We start from the raw sequence: 18438 nt of genomic DNA on the forward strand, positions 1-18438 counted from the left end.
GGGTGAATTTTGGCCCATTCCTCCTGACAAAGCTGGTGTAACTGAGTCAGGTTTGTAGGCCTCTATGCTCGCACACACTTTTTCAGTTCTGCCCATACATTTTCTATAGGATTGAGGTCAGGGCTTTGTGATGGCCACTCCAATACCTTGACTTTGTTGTCCTTAAGCCATTTTGCCACAACTTTGGAAGTATGCTTGGGGTCATTGTCCATTTGGAAGACCCATTTGCGACCAAGCTTTAACTTCTTGACTGACGTCTTGAGATGTTGCTTCAATATATCCACATAATTTTTCTCCCCCATGATGCCATCTATTTTGTGAAGTGCACCAGTCCCTCCTGCAGCAAAGCACCCCCACAACATGATTCTGCCACCCCCGTGCTTCACGGTTGGGATGGTGTTCTTCGGCTTGCAAGCTTCCCCCTTTTTCCTCCAAACATAACAATGGTCATTATGACCAAACAGTTCTATTTTTGTTTCATCAGACCAGAGGACATTTCTCCAAAAAGTAAGATCTTTGTCCCCATGTGCAGTTGCAAACCGTAGTCTGGCTTTTTATGGCGGTTTTGAAGCAATGGCTTCTTCCTTGCTGAGCAGCCTTTCAGGTAATGTCGATATAGGACTCTTTTTACTCTGGATATAGATACTTTTGTACCTGTTTCCTCCAGCATCTTCACAAGGTCTTTTGCTGTTGTTCTGGGATTGATTTGCACTTTTCGCACCAAAGTACGTTCATCTCTAGGAGACAGAACACATCTCCTTCCTGAGCGGTACGACGGCTGCGTGGTCCCATGGTGTTTATACTTGTGTACTATTGTTTGTACAGATGAACGTGGTACCTTCGGGCGTTTGGAAATTGCTCCCAAGGATGAACCAGGCTTGTGGAGGTCTACAATTATTTTTCTGAGGTCTTGCCTGATTTCTTTTTATTTTCCCATGATGTCAAGTAAAGAGGCACTGAGTTTTGAAGGTAAGCCTTGAAACACATCCACAGGTACACCTCCAATTGACTCAAATGATGTCAATTAGCCTACCAGAAGCTTCTAAAGTCATCACGTCATTTTCTGGAATTTTCCAAGCTGTTTAAAGGCACAGTCAACATAGTGTATGTTAACTTCTGACCCACTGGAATTGTGATACAGTGAATTATAAGTGAAATAATCTGTCTGTAAACAATTGTTGGAAAAATTACTTGTGTCATGCACAAAGTAGATATCCTAACCGACTTGCCAAAACTATAGTTTGTTAACAAGAAATTTGTGGATGGTTGAAAAACGAGTTTTAATGACTCCAACCTAAGTGTATGTAAACTTCCGACTTCAACTGTACTATAGTCTAGGCCTCTATCTCTTGCAGACTGTGAATTACTGAAAAGTAGGTTTAAAATATATATAGCTAATGTAGAGTGACTGGCTTGTCAATAATTTTTTTTGTCTCGATTGGGTCTATTTCCGTTTATTGGAGGGAAAGTTGGCCATGGAAAGAATGTGTCAGCTGGCTCAGACCATGGCATACGTCCCACTATCCATGGGAGAAAATGTAGTTCTACCATGAAGATCTCTGTGATCTGTAATAATAATATTATACTATTATTATTTTATAGTGGAAACTACAATCAAATCCAATCCAATCTCCATTAGCAATGTGTATTTAGTATCTTTGTTTACAACAGCCGCAGCACAAACACACCTGTCGTATTCTTGAGCAATTCTGAAAGGTTTGTTAGGGGAGTCCATGTCAAATTTAGAGTACTCAAAACCATTCTGAGTGTATCTGACCATGGAAAACAACTTTATGTTCATATCTACTGCTCACAACTGCATAACTACTAATGAGTAAATACTGTAAGCAAGTTACAATTGAATTCAGCCCCTACTAGGCATGTCCCTATCATTAAGGTAATATTCAGTAAAACTACTCCCATTCGTTTCGCAATGCGTATACTAATTGCAGAGCACAATCAGCACAAGTTGCTTTAAATTCTCCTCTTTGACCAAGTCTTGCTAGTGATTTATGGCCATAAGATATGGATAGTGTGTCAATTACCACAATACAACCTGTTTCCTTATGCCTGCACACTATATATAAGTGCATGGCTAGAAATGGACACCAGTTGCTCTCACTCAAGCCTCCTCTGCTTTTGTACAGTACCGTATGGGTGAGAGAAAGCAGAGTTGCTTAATGCAACAGCAGATGTGAAATGCAGCTGAGGCCATTATTTTCCCAAAGGACAAGCAGCAGTTTTGAGTTAGCCAGTAAGCCAACGCTTCTCCTCCCTCCAGATCTACATGAGGGAAAAGACTCTTACAAAGATGTCAAAGATTCACGGATGGATGAAACGCTTCACAGTCACACACCCCTCACAAAGGTCTTTAGTGTGTGGGGGTTGGGGGGTTCTAAGCTGACATACGGAATTTATCTATTTGATTTAGAACTTTAGGACCCCTTTAGGTATCTCCAAAAAATATTTAATTTGGACTTCACTATTATAGCCCATAGAAACACAATGATTAACAAATCCATAAATGGCAAAAAAGTCTGTCAAAAAATAAATCGTAAGGAGTAAGGTTTTGAAGTGTCTGTTCTATATCTAGGAGATATAAGAAAGCTCAGGAAATATATACACTGAACAAAAATATAAACCCACATGTAAAGATTTGATCTCATGTTTCATGAGATGAAATAAAGGATCCCAGAAATGTTCCATATGCACAAAAAGCTGATTTCTCTCAAATTTTGGGCACAAATGTGTTTACATCCCTGTTAGTGAGCATTTCACCTTTGCCAAGATAATCCATTCACCTGACAGGTGTGGCATACCAAGAAGCTGATTAAACAGCATGATCATTAAACTTGTGCACCCTGTGCTGGGGACAATAAAAGGCCACTCTAAAATGTGTCACACAACACAATGCCAAAGATGTCTCAAGTTTTGAGGGAGCGTACAATTGGCATGCTGACTGCAGGAATGTCCACTAGAGCTGTTGCAAGAGAATTGAATGTTCATTTATCTACCATAAGCCGCCTCCAATGTAATTTTTGAGAAATTGGCAGTGCATCCAACAAACTTCACAACGAAGACCATGTGTATGGCGTTGTGTGGGCAAGCGTTTTGGGATGTCAATGTTGTGAACAGAGTGCCCCATGGTGGTGGTGGGGTTATTTTACGGGCAACAAACACAATTGCATTTTATCGATGGCAATTTGAATGCACAGAAATACCGTGACAAGATCCTGAGGATTATTGATGCACATTTCTTTTAAGGTGTCTGTGACCAACAGATGCATATCTGTATTTTCATTTATGTGATTAGGGCCTCGTTTATTTATTTAAATTGACTGATTTCCTCAATCTTTGAAATTGTTGCATGTTGCGTTTGTATTTTTGTTCAGTATATACAGAGCATTCGGAAAATATTCAGACCCCTTGACTTTTTCCACATTTTATTACGTTACAGTCTTATTTTAAAATTGATTTGAGTGCGGGAAAAAAGTATTTGATCCCCTGCTGATTTTGTACGTATGCCCACTTACAAAGAAATGATCAGTCTATAATTTTAATAGTAGGTTTATTTGAACAGTGAGAGACAGAATAACAAGAAAAAAATCCAGAAAAACGCATGTCAAAAATGTTATAAAATGATTAGCATTTTAATGAGGGAAATAAGTATTTGACCCCTCTGCAAAACATGACTTAGTACTTGGTGGCAAAACCCTTGTTGGCAATCACAGAGGTCAGACGTTTCTTGTAGTTGGCCACCAGGTTTGCACACATCTCAGGAGGGATTTTGTCCCACTCTTCTTTGCAGATCTTCTCCAAGTCATTAAGGTTTCGAGGCTGACGTTTGGCAACTCGAACCTTCAGCTCCCTCCACAGATTTTCTATGGGATTAAGGTCTGGAGACTGGCTAGGCCACTCCAGGACCTTAATGTGCTTCTTCTTGAGCCACTCCTTTGTTGCCTTGGCCGTGTGTTTTGGGTCATTGTCATGCTGGAATACCCATCCACGACCCATTTTCAATGCCCTGGCTGAGGGAAGGAGGTTCTCACCCAAGATTTGTCCCTTTGATGCGGTGAAGTTGTCCTGTCCCCTTAGCAGAAAAACACCCCCAAAGCATAATGTTTCCACCTCCATGTTTGACGGTGGGGATGGTGTTCTTGGGGTCATAGGCAGCATTCCTCCTCCTCCAAACACGGCGAGTTGAGTTGATGCCAAAGAGCTCCATTTTGGTCTCATTTGACCACAACACTTTTACCAGTTGTCCTCTGAGTCATTCAGATGTTCATTGGCAAACTTCAATTTCTAACATTTTTTACATGTTTTTCTGGATTTTTTTGTTGTTATTCTGTCTCTCACTTCAAATAAACCTACCATTAAAATTATAGACTGATCATTTCTTTGTCAGTTGGCAAACGTACAAAATCAGCAGGGGATCAAATCCTTTTTTCCCTCACTGTAGTTCTTTGTCTTGTGGAATCTATTTTGTAAATCAACAACATTGTTCCAAAACATTGTTGTACGCGATTGAGAAAAACTTTAAAAGCACTTACTATATCATTTTGTACTACATTGCAAAAGACTGTCCCATTAGACATTGTACCATAGTGTACTATAGTACATACTATAGTTTACCATAGTATACTGTGGTGCGTACTATGGTAGGCCAACAAATAAATGTACTATGATAACTTTGTAAATAATGTCATTTATTTATACATATTACTATACCGTGCAATGACAATCTGCTAGCCTGCTAGCCCCGGCCAGCTAGCTGTCTGAATCGCCGTGCTCGCCCAGCTACTCACTGGACCCAATGATCACTCGGCTACACATGCTTCTCCCTAATGTCAATATGCCTTGTCCATTGCTGTTTTGGTTAGTAATTATTGCCTTATTTCATTGTAGAGCTTCTAGCCCTGCTCAATACGCCTTAGCTAACCCTTTAGTTCCACCTCCGACACATGCGGTGACCTCACCTGGTTTAAATGATGTTTATAGAGACAATATCGCTCTCATCGTCACTCAATGTATAGGTTTACCTCCACTGTATTCACATCCTACCATACCTTTGTCTGTACATTATGCCTTGAATCTATTCTACCGTGCCCAGAAACCTGCTCCTTTTACTCTCTGTTCCGAACGTACTAGATGACCAGTTCTTATAGCCTTTAGCCGTACCCTTATCCTACTCCTCCTCTGTTCCTCTGGTGATGTAGAGAGGTTAACCCCTGCAGTGCCTTGCTCCACTCCCATTCTCCAGGCGCTCTCATTTGTTGACTTCTGTAACTGTAAAACACTTGGTTTCATGCATGTTAACATTAGAAGCCTCCTCCCTAAGTTTGTTTTATTCACTGCTTTAGCAAACTCTGCCAACCCGGATGTCATAGCCGTGTCTGAATCCTGGCTTAGGAAGACCACCAAAAACCTTTTAATTTCCATCCCTAACTATAACTTTTTCCGACAAGATAGAACTGCCAAAGGGGGCGGAGTTGCAATCTACCGCAGAGATAGCCTGTCTTACTATCCAGGTCTGTTCCCAAACAATTTGAGCTTCTACTTTTAAAAATCCACCTTTCCAGAAACAAGTCTCTCACCGTTGCCGCTTGCTATAGAGCACCCTCTACCTCCAGCTGTGCCCTGGACACCATATGTGAATTGATTGTCCCCCCCATCTATCTTCAGAGCTTGTGCTGTTAGGTGACCTAAACTGGGACATGCTTAACACCCGGCCATCCTACAATCTAAACTTGATGCCCTCAATCTCACACAAATTATCAATGAACCTACCAGGTACAACCCCAAATCTGTAAACACGGGTACCCTCATAGATAGCATCCTAACCAACCTGCTCTCCAAATACACCTCTGCTTTCTTCAACCAGGATCTCAGCGATCACTGCCTCATTGCCTGCATCCGTAATGGGTCTGGGATCAAACGACCACCCCTCATCACTGTCAAACGCTCCCTAAATCACTTCAGCTAGCAGGCCTTTCTAATTGACCTGGCCCGGGTATCCTGGAAGGATATTAACCTCATTCCGACAGTAGTGGATGCCTGGTTATTCTTTAAAAGTGCTTTCCTCATCATCTTAAATATGCATGCCCCATTCAAAAAAAGTAGAACTAGGAACAGATATAGCCCTTGGTTCACTCCAGACCTGACTGCTCTTGACCAGCACAAAAACATCCTGTGGCGTACTGCATTAGCATCGAATAGCCCCCGCGATATGCAACTTTTCAGGGAAGTTAGGAACCAATATACACAGGCAGTTAGGAAAGCAAAGGCTAGCTTTTTCAAACAGAAATTTGCATCCTGTAGAACAAACTGCAAAAAGTTCTGAGACACTGTAAAGTCCATGGAGAATAAGAGCACCTCCTCCCAGCTGCCCACTGCAGGCTAGAGAGAGGCTAGAAAAGGCTAGAAAACACTGTTACCACCGATAAATCCATGATAATTGAGAATTTCAATAAGTATTTTTCTACGGCTGGCCTTGCTTTCCACCTGGCTAACCCTACTCCGGTCAACAGCCCTGCACCCCCCGCAGCAACTTGCCCAAGCCTCCCCCATTTCTATTTCACACAAATCCAGATAGCTGATGTTCTGAAAGAGCTGCAAAATCTGGACCTCTACAAATCAGCAGGGCTAGATAATCTGGACCCTCTCTTTCTAAAATGATCTGGCGAAATTGTTGCAACCGCTATTACTAGCCTGTTCAACCTCTCTTTCGTATCGTCTGAGATCCCCAAAGATTGGAAAGCTGCCGCGGTCATCCCCCTCTTCAAAGGAGGAGACACTCTCGACCCAAACTGCTACAGACCTAAATCTATCCTACCCTGCCTTTCTAAGGTCTTTGAAAGCCAAGTTAACAAACAGATCACCGACCATTTCCAAACCCACCGTACCTTCTCCGCTATGCAATCTGGTTTCTGAGCTGGTCATGGGTGCACCTTTGCCACGCTCAAGGTCCTAAACGATATCATAACCGCCATTGATAAGAGACAATACTGTGCAGCTGTATTCATCAACCTGGCCAAGGCTTTCGACTCTGTCAATCACCACATTCTTATCGGCAGACTCAACAGCCTTGGTTTCTCAAATGACTGCCTCGCCTGGTTCACCAACTTCTTCTCAGACAGAGTTCAGTGTGTCAAATCGGAGGGCCTGTTGTCCGGACCTCTGGCAGTCTCTATGGGGTGCCACAGGGTTCAATTCTTGGGCCGACTCTTTTTTCTGTATACATCAATGATGGCGCTCTTGCTGCTGGTAATTCTCTGATCCACCTCTACGCAGACGACACCATTCTGTATACTTCTGGCCCTTCTTTGGACACTGTGTTAACAAACCTCCAGACGAGCTTCAATGCCATACAACTCTCCTTCCGTGGTCTCCAACTGCTCTTAAATGCAAGTCAAACTAAATGAATGCTCTTCAACCGATCGCTGCCCGCACCTGCCCCGCCCGTCCAGCATCATTATTCTGGACGGTTCTGACTTAGAATATGTGGACAACTACAAATACCTAGGTGTCTGGTTAGACTATAAACTCTCCTTCCAGACTCACATTAAGCATCTCCAATCCAAAATTAAATCTAGAATCGGCTTCCTATTTCACAACAAAGCATCCTTCACTCATGCTGCCAAATATACCCTCGTAAAACTGACTATCCTACCGATCCTCGACTTCGGCGATGTCATTTACAAAATAGCCTCCAACACTAAAATTTGGATGCAGTCTATCACAGTGCCATCTGTTTTGTCACCAAAGCCCCATATACTACCCACCACTGCGACCTGTATGCTCTCGTTGGCTGGCCCTCGCTTCATATTCGTCGCCAAACCCACTGGCTCCAGGTCATCTATATGTATTTCCTAGGTAAAGCACCGCCATATCTCAGCTCACTGGTCACCATAGCAGCACCCACCCGTAGCACCCACTCCAGCAGGTATATCTCGCTGGTCACCCCCAAAGCTAATTCCTCCTTTGGCCGCCTTTCCTTCCAGTTCTCTGCTGCCAATGACTGGAACGAACTGCAAAAATCACTGAAGCTGGAGACTCCTATCTCCCTCACTAACTTTAAGCACCAGCTGTCAGAGCAGCTCACAGATCACTGCACCTGTACATAGCCCATCTGTAAATAGCCCATCCAACTACCTCATCCCCATACTGTAATTTATTTTATTTATTTTGCTCATTTGCACCCCAGTATCTCTACTTGCAAACTCATCTTCTGCACATCTATCAAACAAGTGTTTAATTGCTGTATTGTAATTTTCTCGCCACTATGGCCTATTTATTGCCTTACCTCCCTTATCCTACCTCATTTGCACACACTGTATATAGACCTTTTCTATTGTATTATTTACTGCATGTTTGTTTATTCCATGTGCAACTCTTTGTTGTTGTTTGTGTTGCACTGTTTTGCTTTATCTTGGCCAGGTCGCAATTGTAAATGAGAACTTGTTCTCAACTAGCCTACCTGGTTAAATAAAGGTGAAATACAATTTTTTAAATCATGTACATAATTAATATGTTGTACTGTAAATATGTAGCCATTGAAAAAATCTGATGTATCGTGGTGGAAAGTTTGAAATCATGCCATGAACAAGATCATTTTATATATGGAATAAATCATTACATTTACATTTGAGTCATTTAGCAGACACTCTTATCCAGAGCGACTTACAGTTAGTGCATTCATCTTAATATAGCTAGGTGGGACAACAACATTATCACTGTCACACCCTGATCTGTTTCACCTGTCTTTGTGCTTGTCTCCACCCCCTTCCAGGTGTAGCCCATCTTCCCCAGTGTATTTATACCTGTGTTCTTTGTTTGTTTGTTGCCAGTTCATTTTGTTTTGTCAAGGCTACCGGAGTTTTTCCTGTGCTTCTCTTTCTCTAGTTCCTGTTTTCTAGTTTTCCCGGTTTTGACCATTCTTCCTGCCCTGACCCTGAGCCTGCCTGCCGTTCTGTACCTTGTCACACCACCCTGGATTACATTACATTACATTTAAGTCATTTAGCAGACGCTCTTATCCAGAGCGACTTACAAAATGGTGCATTCACCTTAAGATATCCAGTGGAACAACCACTTTACAATAGTGCATCTAAATCTTTTAAGGGGGGGGGTTAGAAGGATTACTTTATCCTATCCTAGGTATTCCTTAAAGAGGTGGGGTTTCAGGTGTCTCCGGAAGGTGGTGATTGACTCTGCTGTCCTGGCGTCGTGAGGGAGCTTGTTCCACCATTGGGGTGCCAGAGCAGCGAACAGTTTTGACTGGGCTGAGCGGGAACTGTGCTTCCTCAGAGGTAGGGGGGCCAGCAGGCCAGTGGTGGATGAACGCAGTGCCCTTGTTTGGGTGTAGGGCCTGATCAGAGCCTGAAGGTATGGAGGTGCCGTTCCCTTCACAGCTCCGTAGGCAATCACCATGGTCTTGTAGCGGATGCGAGCTTCAACTGGAAGCCAGTGGAGAGAGCAGAGGAGCGGGGTGACGTGAGAGAACTTGGGAAGGTTGAACACCAGACGGGCTGCGGCGTTCTGGATGAGTTGTAGGGGTTTAATGGCACAGGCAGGGAGCCCAGCCAACAGCGAGTTGCAGTAATCCAGACGGGAGATGACAAGTGCCTGGATTAGGACCTGCGCCGCTTCCTGTGTGAGGCAGGGTCGTACTCTGCGAATGTTGTAGAGCATGAACCTACAGGATCGGGTCACCGCCTTGATGTTAGTGGAGAACGACAGGGTGTTGTCCAGGATCACGCCAAGGTTCTTAGCACTCTGGGAGGAGGACACAAGGGAGTTGTCAACCGTGATGGCGAGATCATGGAACGGGCAGTCCTTCCCCGGGAGGAAGAGCAGCTCCGTCTTGCCGAGGTTCAGCTTGAGCTGGTGATCCGTCATCCACACTGATATGTCTGACAGACATGCAGAGATGCGATTCGCCGCCTGGTTATCAGAAGGGGGAAAGGAGAAGATTAATTGTGTGTCGTCTGCATAGCAATGATAGGAGAGACCATGTGAGGATATGACAGAGCCAAGTGACTTGGTGTATAGCGAGAATAGGAGAGGGCCTAGAACAGAGCCCTGGGGGACACCAGTGGTGAGAGCACATGGTGCGGAGACAGATTCTCGCCACGCCACCTGGTAGGAGCGATCTGTCAGGTAGGACGCAATCCAAGCGTGGGCCGCGCCGGAGATGCCCAACTCGGAGAGGGTGGAGAGGAGGATCTGATGGTTCACAGTATCAAAGGCAGCAGATAGGTCTAGAAGGATGAGAGCAGAGGAGAGAGAGTTAGCTTTAGCAGTGCGGAGAGCCTCCATGACACAGAGAAGAGCAGTCTCAGTTGAATGCCCAGTCTTGAAACCTGACTGATTAGGATCAAGAAGGTCATTCTGAGAGAGATAGCAGGAGAGCTGGCCAAGGACGGCACGTTCAAGAGTTTTGGAGAGAAAAGAAAGAAGGGATACTGGTCTGTAGTTGTTGACATCGGAGGGATCGAGTGTAGGTTTTTTCAGAAGGGGTGCAACTCTCGCTCTCTTGAAGACGGAAGGGACGTAGCCAGCGGTCAAGGATGAGTTGATGAGCGAGGTGAGGAAGGGGAGAAGGTCTCCGGAAATGGTCTGGAGAAGAGAGGAGGGGATAGGGTCAAGTGGGCAGGTTGTTGGGCGGCCGGCCGTCACAAGACGCGAGATTTCATCTGGAGAGAGAGGGGAGAAAGAGGTCAAAGCACAGGGTAGGGCAGTGTGAGCAGGACCAGCGGTGTCGTTTGACTTAGCAAACGAGGATCGGATATCGTCAACCTTCTTTTCAAAATGGTTGACGAAGTCATCCGCAGAGAGGGAGGAGGGGGGGGGAGGGGGAGGAGGATTCAGGAGGGAGGAGAAGGTAGCAAAGAGCTTCCTAGGGTTAGAGGCAGATGCTTGGAATTTAGAGTGGTAGAAAGTGGCTTTAGCAGCAGAGACAGAAGAGGAGAATGTAGAGAGGAGTGAGTGAAAGGATGCCAGGTCCGCAGGGAGGCGAGTTTTCCTCCATTTCCGCTCGGCTGCCCGATTACTGACCTCTGCCTGCCCTGACCCTGACTTATTCCATTTATATAATGATCTTATTCATGGCATGATTTCAAATGTTCCACCATGATACACCAGGGGCTGTGAGGTGGGGTGCTGTGAGATTATTTAAGATAGTCTTTGTCCTAGCTTCAGGGGGAAGCTGGTTCCAACATTGGGTTGCCAGGACAGAGAAGAGCTTGGACTGGGCTGAGCGGGAGCTGCCCTCCCGTAGGGGTGGGAGGGCCAAGACACCAGAGGTGGCACCCATGAGTGAAAAGCAGAAATGACAAGTATAGAACATATACAGTATTGTGTACCCTACAGGTTATCTCTGTTACTTCACTTACTACTTCACTTACTACAGTTTATCAAACAGGGGAGGAGCTCTGATGTCCGTTCAGACCCCAGTCCTACCCACTTACAGTTTACGGAAAATGTGCTGTTTTAATATTTGTCCAGTAGGTTTCCTCAAGGAGAAAGCCCCCACTTATATGTCAAAGATAATAAAACAAAAACACTATAGTAAATGCTACAGTAATTTCTGCAAAAACACTACAATAAATACTACAGTATACTGCAATAATGTTCGCTATAACACTATAATAAATACTACAGTATGCTATAGTCATGACCACAACAACACTACAGTGAATACTATAGTATATAAATATATTAATACTACAGTATTCATACCATATCAAATCAAATCAAATGTTATTGGTCACATACACATGGTTAGCAGATGTTAATGCGAGTGTAGCGAAATGCTTGTGCTTCTAGTTCTGACCATGCAGTAATATCTAACAAGTAATCTAACAATTTCACAACAACTACCTTATACACACAAGTGTAAAGGAATTAATAAGAATATGTACATGTAAATATATGGATGAGCGATGGCCGTGCAGCATAGGCAAGATGTAGTAGATGGTATAGAGTATAGTATATACATATGAGATGAGTAATGTAGGGTATGTAAACATTATATAAAGTGGCATTGTATAAAGTGACTAGTGATACATTTATTACATCAATTTTTTCATTATTAAAGTGGCTAGAGATGAGTCAGTATGTTGGCAGCTGCCACTCAATGTTAGTGATGGCTGTTTAACAGTCTGATGGCCTTGGCCCATAGCTTACTATAGCATTTTTTCATGTGGTTACCCATGGCATTCACAAACGTTCACATGCACACTACAATACACACAAGCCTAACACACTTAAACTCACACAAAATGTGTAACACACTAAAACTATTATGCCCACACATGGCAGCAACAAACATATATAAAGATGAGTTGATACTGACCCAAATGTAAAAGCCTCCTGAAAACAAAGCTTGTGTCTACTAGCTGCACTAGACCAGACAGAATAAACCCTTGTCACCTACTCAAACAGTGACAGACAAAATCTCAGGACCAAAGAGACCTTATGACATAGCCTATAACCTATGGCATCTCCAATGAGATAGGGTGTTATTTGGTAAGTAGAACACACACTGCTTGGACAGCAATCAACACGGTGACCCATTGGAATCCAGTTGAATCAATTACTTCTACTGGCTCACTGGCACAGTTTTAAAAGCTGCCTCATGCCATTTGGATGGGAAAATAACTAGTAACTGGTGTTTGTTCCATATAAAAATAATTGTTTTATTCAAATCAAATTGATGATGGCTCAAATGCATGTCACCTTGTCCTCCAATCATGGATGATTAATATGACTGATTAATGCAATTTATTAATTACAGTATTATTTTAGTAATGTTATGTTATTTGCAGAGATTATAACAGTTCTAGTTGAGTGTCTATACATTATGGACTATTGTAGTTTCATCACATGACTTGTACTAAAACATTACTTGTACAGCATGTTGTTTGCAGGGTTCACTTGCAAAAGAGACATGTGTCTCAATGTTGACTCCCTGCAAAAGTTAAAGTAAAATAATAAAAACTGCCTATACTATGAAACTGGTTTCATGTTTATTCTTCATCAATAAAGCATGTATATTTCACAACGTTGCGGAATATCAAAAGGACATCCGCACTTAAATGTATTGAACTTGAGTAACTGTGTCATTGACACTAAGGCAGAAATAAACAACAAAACACATCAGAACATACCGTTTCTCCTCTAAAAACCATAGGCCATTCTTGCTTCTCGATCAGATGTCGCAGATTCGACAGCAGACCCGTCACCAGACGCATGAATGAACCACACAAATGTACAGTGCACCCAGCGCGCAGTGAACAAATTACTGGTGATGTCCTTACCTCCAACAGCGGAAGGTCGGGGTCCAATTGGGTGAAGCTATGCAGGACAACGGGGCTCACATTCCCGGCGACCTCTAGTTTCACCGCGTCCCAGATGTTGCGAATCCTCCAGGTGCTGGCATCGAACATCACATCAGGGGAACCCAGCTTGATTATGCGCCCCTCGCACTGAGCTACTGTTAGATAAACCATTGGTGTTGTCCGTCTGTATTGCTACAACAGCAACATTGTTACGAAGCCCACACCGCGGTAGTCTTCCATCATGTCATGCGGTTAAAAACGGCGGCACGGTCTTTTTTCTCACAAAAGCAAGCAGAATGTAGGCTACAAACCGATTTGTGTGTGTGTACAATACGTATGTCTGCTGCGGGAAGCGAGGACGGGGTTAGCTTGGAAAGGTCCTCCACAGATCCTCCTCCGACGCAGGAAGCCTGCCCTCTCTTGAGAAGCTAATGTCATTTTCGCAGCAAAGTGATGAGGGTAGAAAGTCGTTCTGTAGGACATAGGTAGTAAACTTTAGTGCTCTTACCACGATTCACACCCTCATGTTAACATTTCTAAATGTAACCTTTATTTCACTAGTCAGTTAAGAACAAATTCTTATTTACAATGACGGCCTACCCCGGCCAAACCTGGGCCAATTGCGCTCTGCCCTATGGGACTCCCAATCACGGCCGGATGTGATACAGCCTGGATTCGATCCAGGGACTGTAGTGATGCCTCTTGCACTGAGATGCAGTGCTTTAGACTGCTGCGCCACTCGGGAGTATAAGGGCCTATGCATAAGGTGGCCACCAAAAGAAATGTAAACAACTGGGCAAAATGTCTCATGACCTTTTCAGTTTTCACTTGCAAATAGCCCTTGATTTCTATGATAGATCTGTATCCTTCTATCAAGAAATGACATCCATTCCATGAGAGCAATATTAGGCTCTTTTGCCACTATGGGCAATATACCGCGGCTAAGGGCTGTTCTTAGTCACGATGCAACTGGATACAGCCCTTAGCCAAGGTACAGTGTATTGGCCATTTACCACAAACACCTGAGGTGCATTTTTGCTATTATAAACTGGTTACCAATGTCATTAGAGCAGTGGTATATGGACTGATATATCACGGCTGTCAGCCAATCAGCATTCAGGGCTCGAACCACCCAGTTTATAATAGTGTCTATAGCTCTACTGTGCAGTATGCATGCCAGAGCATGAATTGTGATTTATAAGGGTGGTGCTCTTCCCAAAACCATCTGTTAAACATTTCTAACAAATCTTTTAAGCCTACATTCAAACCTACATTCTCACTGTCTACCACCTTAAAGTGATATAAAAAAATGGACATAATGTTGTATTACACTATAGACGGGTTAGCTGACAACGTCACGAACATGATGTGCACGCTTCAAAGGGGTAGAAAGCCGTATGTTGTTATGATTCTGGATGGCCAGATAGCTAGCAACAATGACAAGAAACTGCTTTGTGGAATTGTAAGTGGCTCGTTCTTGATAGCATGTCTTGTTTTGAGTTGTTTTGACTGATAATATTGCAAATATTTGCAAGAGAACTTGCTAACAATTGTAACAATGTATTTGAGAGACAAGTGTTCATTGTGCAACTATTTGTTTTCAATAAATATTGGAGACCAAATATAGTTTACAAGTTATCAACAATCTATCCAACCCCGGCTGTTTTGCCCCACAGTTGAGCAAGCGTCAGTTTTTTTGCTAAACAACCAACCCTTGTATAGCATTGAAGCATATTTACTCTGGGCCTGCTTAAAGGCAATGTTTGAAAAACCGTCTTTCACAGTGTAAAATTACACTGTGAAAGTGAAATACAAAACAGAGAAAGAAACAAACTCATTTGTGTCTCGAGTTGCCCCCACACATCTCCATAGCAACATCTTGGCTGCTCCACTTTCTACATCTGTTTTGCGTTATGCGTGGACTGAGTAGGCCGACTCACTGCCAGTAAGCACAGGCTGAAAACCAGGGTTGGGTAGTAGTGAACTAAAAAAAAGAAACGTCCTCATTTTCAGCAAATTTAACATGTGTAAATATTTGTATGAACATAACAAGATTCAACAACTGAGACATAAACTGAACAAGTTCCACACACATTTGACTAACAGAAATGGAATAATGTGTCCCTGAACAAAGGGGGGTCAAAATCAAAAGTAGCAGTCAGTATCTGGTGTGGCCACCAGCTGCATTAAGTACTGCAGTGCATCTCCTCCTCATGGACTGCACCAGATTTGCCAGTTCTTACTGTGAGATGTTACCCCACTCTTCCACCAAGGCACCTGCAAGTTCCTGAACATTTCTGGGGGAAATGGCCCAAGCCCTCACCTTCCGATCCAACAGGTCCCAGACGTGCTCAATGGGATTGAGATCTGGGCTCTTCACTGGCCATGGCAGAACACTGACATTCCTGTCTTGCAGGAAATCACGCACAGAACAAGCAGTATGGCTGGTGGCATTGTCATGCTGGAGGGTCATGTCAGGATGAGCCTGCAGGAAGGGTACCACATGAGGGAGGAGGATGTCTTCCCTGTAATGCACAGTGTTGAGATTGCCTGCAATGACAACAAGCTCAGTCCGATGATGCTGTGACACACCGCCCCAGACCATGACAGACCCTCCACCTCCAAATCGATCCCGCTCCAGAGTACAGGCCTTGGTGTAACGCTCATTCCTTCGACGATAAACGCGAATCTGACCATCACCGCTGGTGAGACAAAACCGTGACTTGTCAGTGTGGAGCACTTTTTGCCAGTCCTGTCTGGTCCAGAGACGGTGGGTTTGTGCCCATAGGCAACGTTGTTGCCGGTGATGTCTGGTGAGGACCTGCCTTACAACAGGCCTACAAGCCCTCAGTCCAGCCTCTCTCAGCCTATTGCGGACAGTCTGAGCACTGATGGAGGGATTGTGCGTTCCTGGTGTAACTCGGGCAGTTGTTGTTGCCATCCTGTACCTGTCCCGCAGGTGTGATATTCGGATGTACCGATCCTGTGCAGGTGTTGTTACACGTCGTCTGCCACTGCGAGGACGATCAGCTGTCCGTCCTGTCTCCCTGTAGCGCTGTCTTAGGCGTCTCACAGTACGGACATTGCAATTTATTGCTTTGGCCACATCTACAGTCCTCATGTCTCCTTGCAGCATGCCTAAGGCACGTTCACACAGATAAGCAGGGACCCTGGGCATCTTTCTTTTGGTGTTTTCTAGAGTCAGTAGAAAGGCCTCTTTAGTGTCCTAAGTTTTCATAACTGACCTTAATTGCCTACCGTCTGTAAGCTGTTAGTGTCTTAACGACCGTTCCACAGGTGCATGTTCATTAATTGTTTATGGTTCATTGAACAAGCATGGGAAACAGTGTTTAAACCCTTTACAATGAAGATCTGTTTAGTTATTTGGATTTTTTACAAATTATCTTTGAAAGACAGGGTCCTGAAAAAGGGATGTTTCTTTTTTTGCTGAGTTTATATGTAGTTCAACTAGTAATTTAACAACATTTTGCAGAACTTTGGTGGTAAATGAACTATATTCAAATCTAGGTAGTGTTTTCAGTAGTTAATAACTTTTTTTGCCATGTAAGCGGTATGATAATTACTGGAAGAACACGCTACTTTTTTTTGCAAAAATAAAATATGGATGAAGTACGCAATAATTTATTTTCTATTTCGGAATCAGATCTGCCTAATTTCACTTTAAATATATTTTTGGGTGTTAATAGACTAAATTACAAATTCTGTTAATTTTACACCAAAGTGAACTGTTCTTGCAATTTGTTGTCTATGACATTTCAGATTGACTTATGACAATTTTGTAGTGAACTACTTTTTCAAAGTAACTCTGGTTAAGTAAACTATATTTTTCATATGGGTAGCTTTAGTGTAGCTACTTTCAGTGTGAAGAAATTCGTAGCTTGGTAAACTATCTTTTCAGAGTAGCTTCCAACACTGCTGAAAATAAATTTAGAGAGGCTGAGGAATGTGACGAAAGAGAAGGGAGAGGAGGGGGAAAGGGGGTTTGGTGACGGAGGATGTTGGGGTCCTGCTGTCTACAGTGATAAACTGAGGTCATGGGTGGGTTTCTAAGTGAGTATGAGATTGTACCTTTGCATAATTGTGAATGTCTTATTGTAATGAAACATGTAATAAACGTACAGCGTTTTCAGAAAGTACTCAGACCCTTTTTTTTGGTACCCTTACCCAGATTTATGCCTCGACACAATGATGTCTCTGAGCTCCACGAACAATTCCTTTGACCTCATGGCTTGGTTTTTGCTCTGACATGTACTGTCAACTGTGGACCTTCTACAGAAAGGAGTGTGCTTTTCCAAATCATGTCCAATCAATTGAATTTACCACAGGTGGACTCCAATCAAGTTGTAGAAACATCTCAAGGATGATCAATGGAAACAGGATACACTTAAACTCAATTTCAAGTCTCAAAGCAAAGGGTCTGAATACTTACGTAAATGTGATATTTACGTTTTTTGCAACAATTTCTAAAACCTGTTTTTGGTTTGTCATTATGGGGTATTGTGTGTAGATTGATGAGGGGAGAAAAAAACTATTTCATCCATTTTATAATAAGGCTGTAAAGCAGGGGCACAACTTTCACTGGGGACATGGGGGACATGTCCCCCTAAATTGTAAAATTGCATTTTTGTCCACCCCAGTTTTATCATTGGAATGTGATAGAAAACGAGGCACGGGTGTGCTTTAGGACCACGTGGACACATCCGAGCGGTCGGGTAGGCTGTTTGGAGTGTTTATCCGACTTAATAAAGAAAATATATGAAAAAATTATAATAATTTCCCCCCCACACCTCTAAACCAAAGTTGCGCCCCTGCTGTAACGTAACAAAATATGGAAAAAGTCAAGGGGTCTGAATACTTCCGATGCACTGTATGTATTTATTGTGCGTCTGTGAGTGTGTGTGTATGTGTGTGTGCGCGCACACACCAGAGAAAAAGCGTTTATACTCCTTTTGACTTTCCCTGCTTGTTCCAATAGGTAATCGCTGTAGAACATTTTTGCTGCAGGCTTCAGTTTACTATTGGCAGGGGGATGACTTCAATAACATGAAATCACGGGTGAGTAGTACACAGCCCCCTG

The 18438-nt window shown here is 43.3% G+C and overlaps 1 protein-coding gene and 1 non-coding gene across 6 annotated transcripts in view; one reads left to right on the forward strand and one right to left on the reverse strand.

Annotated features, from left to right (window-relative positions):
- LOC106562829 (ral guanine nucleotide dissociation stimulator) overlaps positions 1 to 18438 on the reverse strand; it is a 131406-nt gene that overhangs the window by 78060 nt on the left and 34908 nt on the right. The window contains exon 1 of one of the 5 annotated variants that reach the window (XM_014127853.2): positions 13320 to 13902. The exons of 1 other annotated variant lie outside the window; for it this stretch is intronic. In XM_014127853.2, coding sequence (XP_013983328.1) covers positions 13320 to 13511 — 192 coding nt within the window. In that variant the 5' untranslated portion in view covers positions 13512 to 13902. Of the gene's footprint in view, positions 1 to 13169; positions 13299 to 13319; positions 13903 to 18438 lie in introns of those variants that run through there. 3 more of the 5 variants (XM_014127851.2, XM_014127852.2, XM_014127854.2) reach the window with 3 other exon arrangements.
- LOC123725302 (U7 small nuclear RNA) lies at positions 11479 to 11531 on the forward strand. Its single transcript, XR_006757800.1, has one exon. It is a non-coding gene; the product is annotated as a U7 small nuclear RNA (small nuclear RNA).

Source organism: Salmo salar, chromosome ssa11 (genome assembly GCF_905237065.1).
Source record: "Salmo salar chromosome ssa11, Ssal_v3.1, whole genome shotgun sequence".
Lineage (NCBI taxonomy): Eukaryota > Metazoa > Chordata > Actinopteri > Salmoniformes > Salmonidae > Salmo > Salmo salar.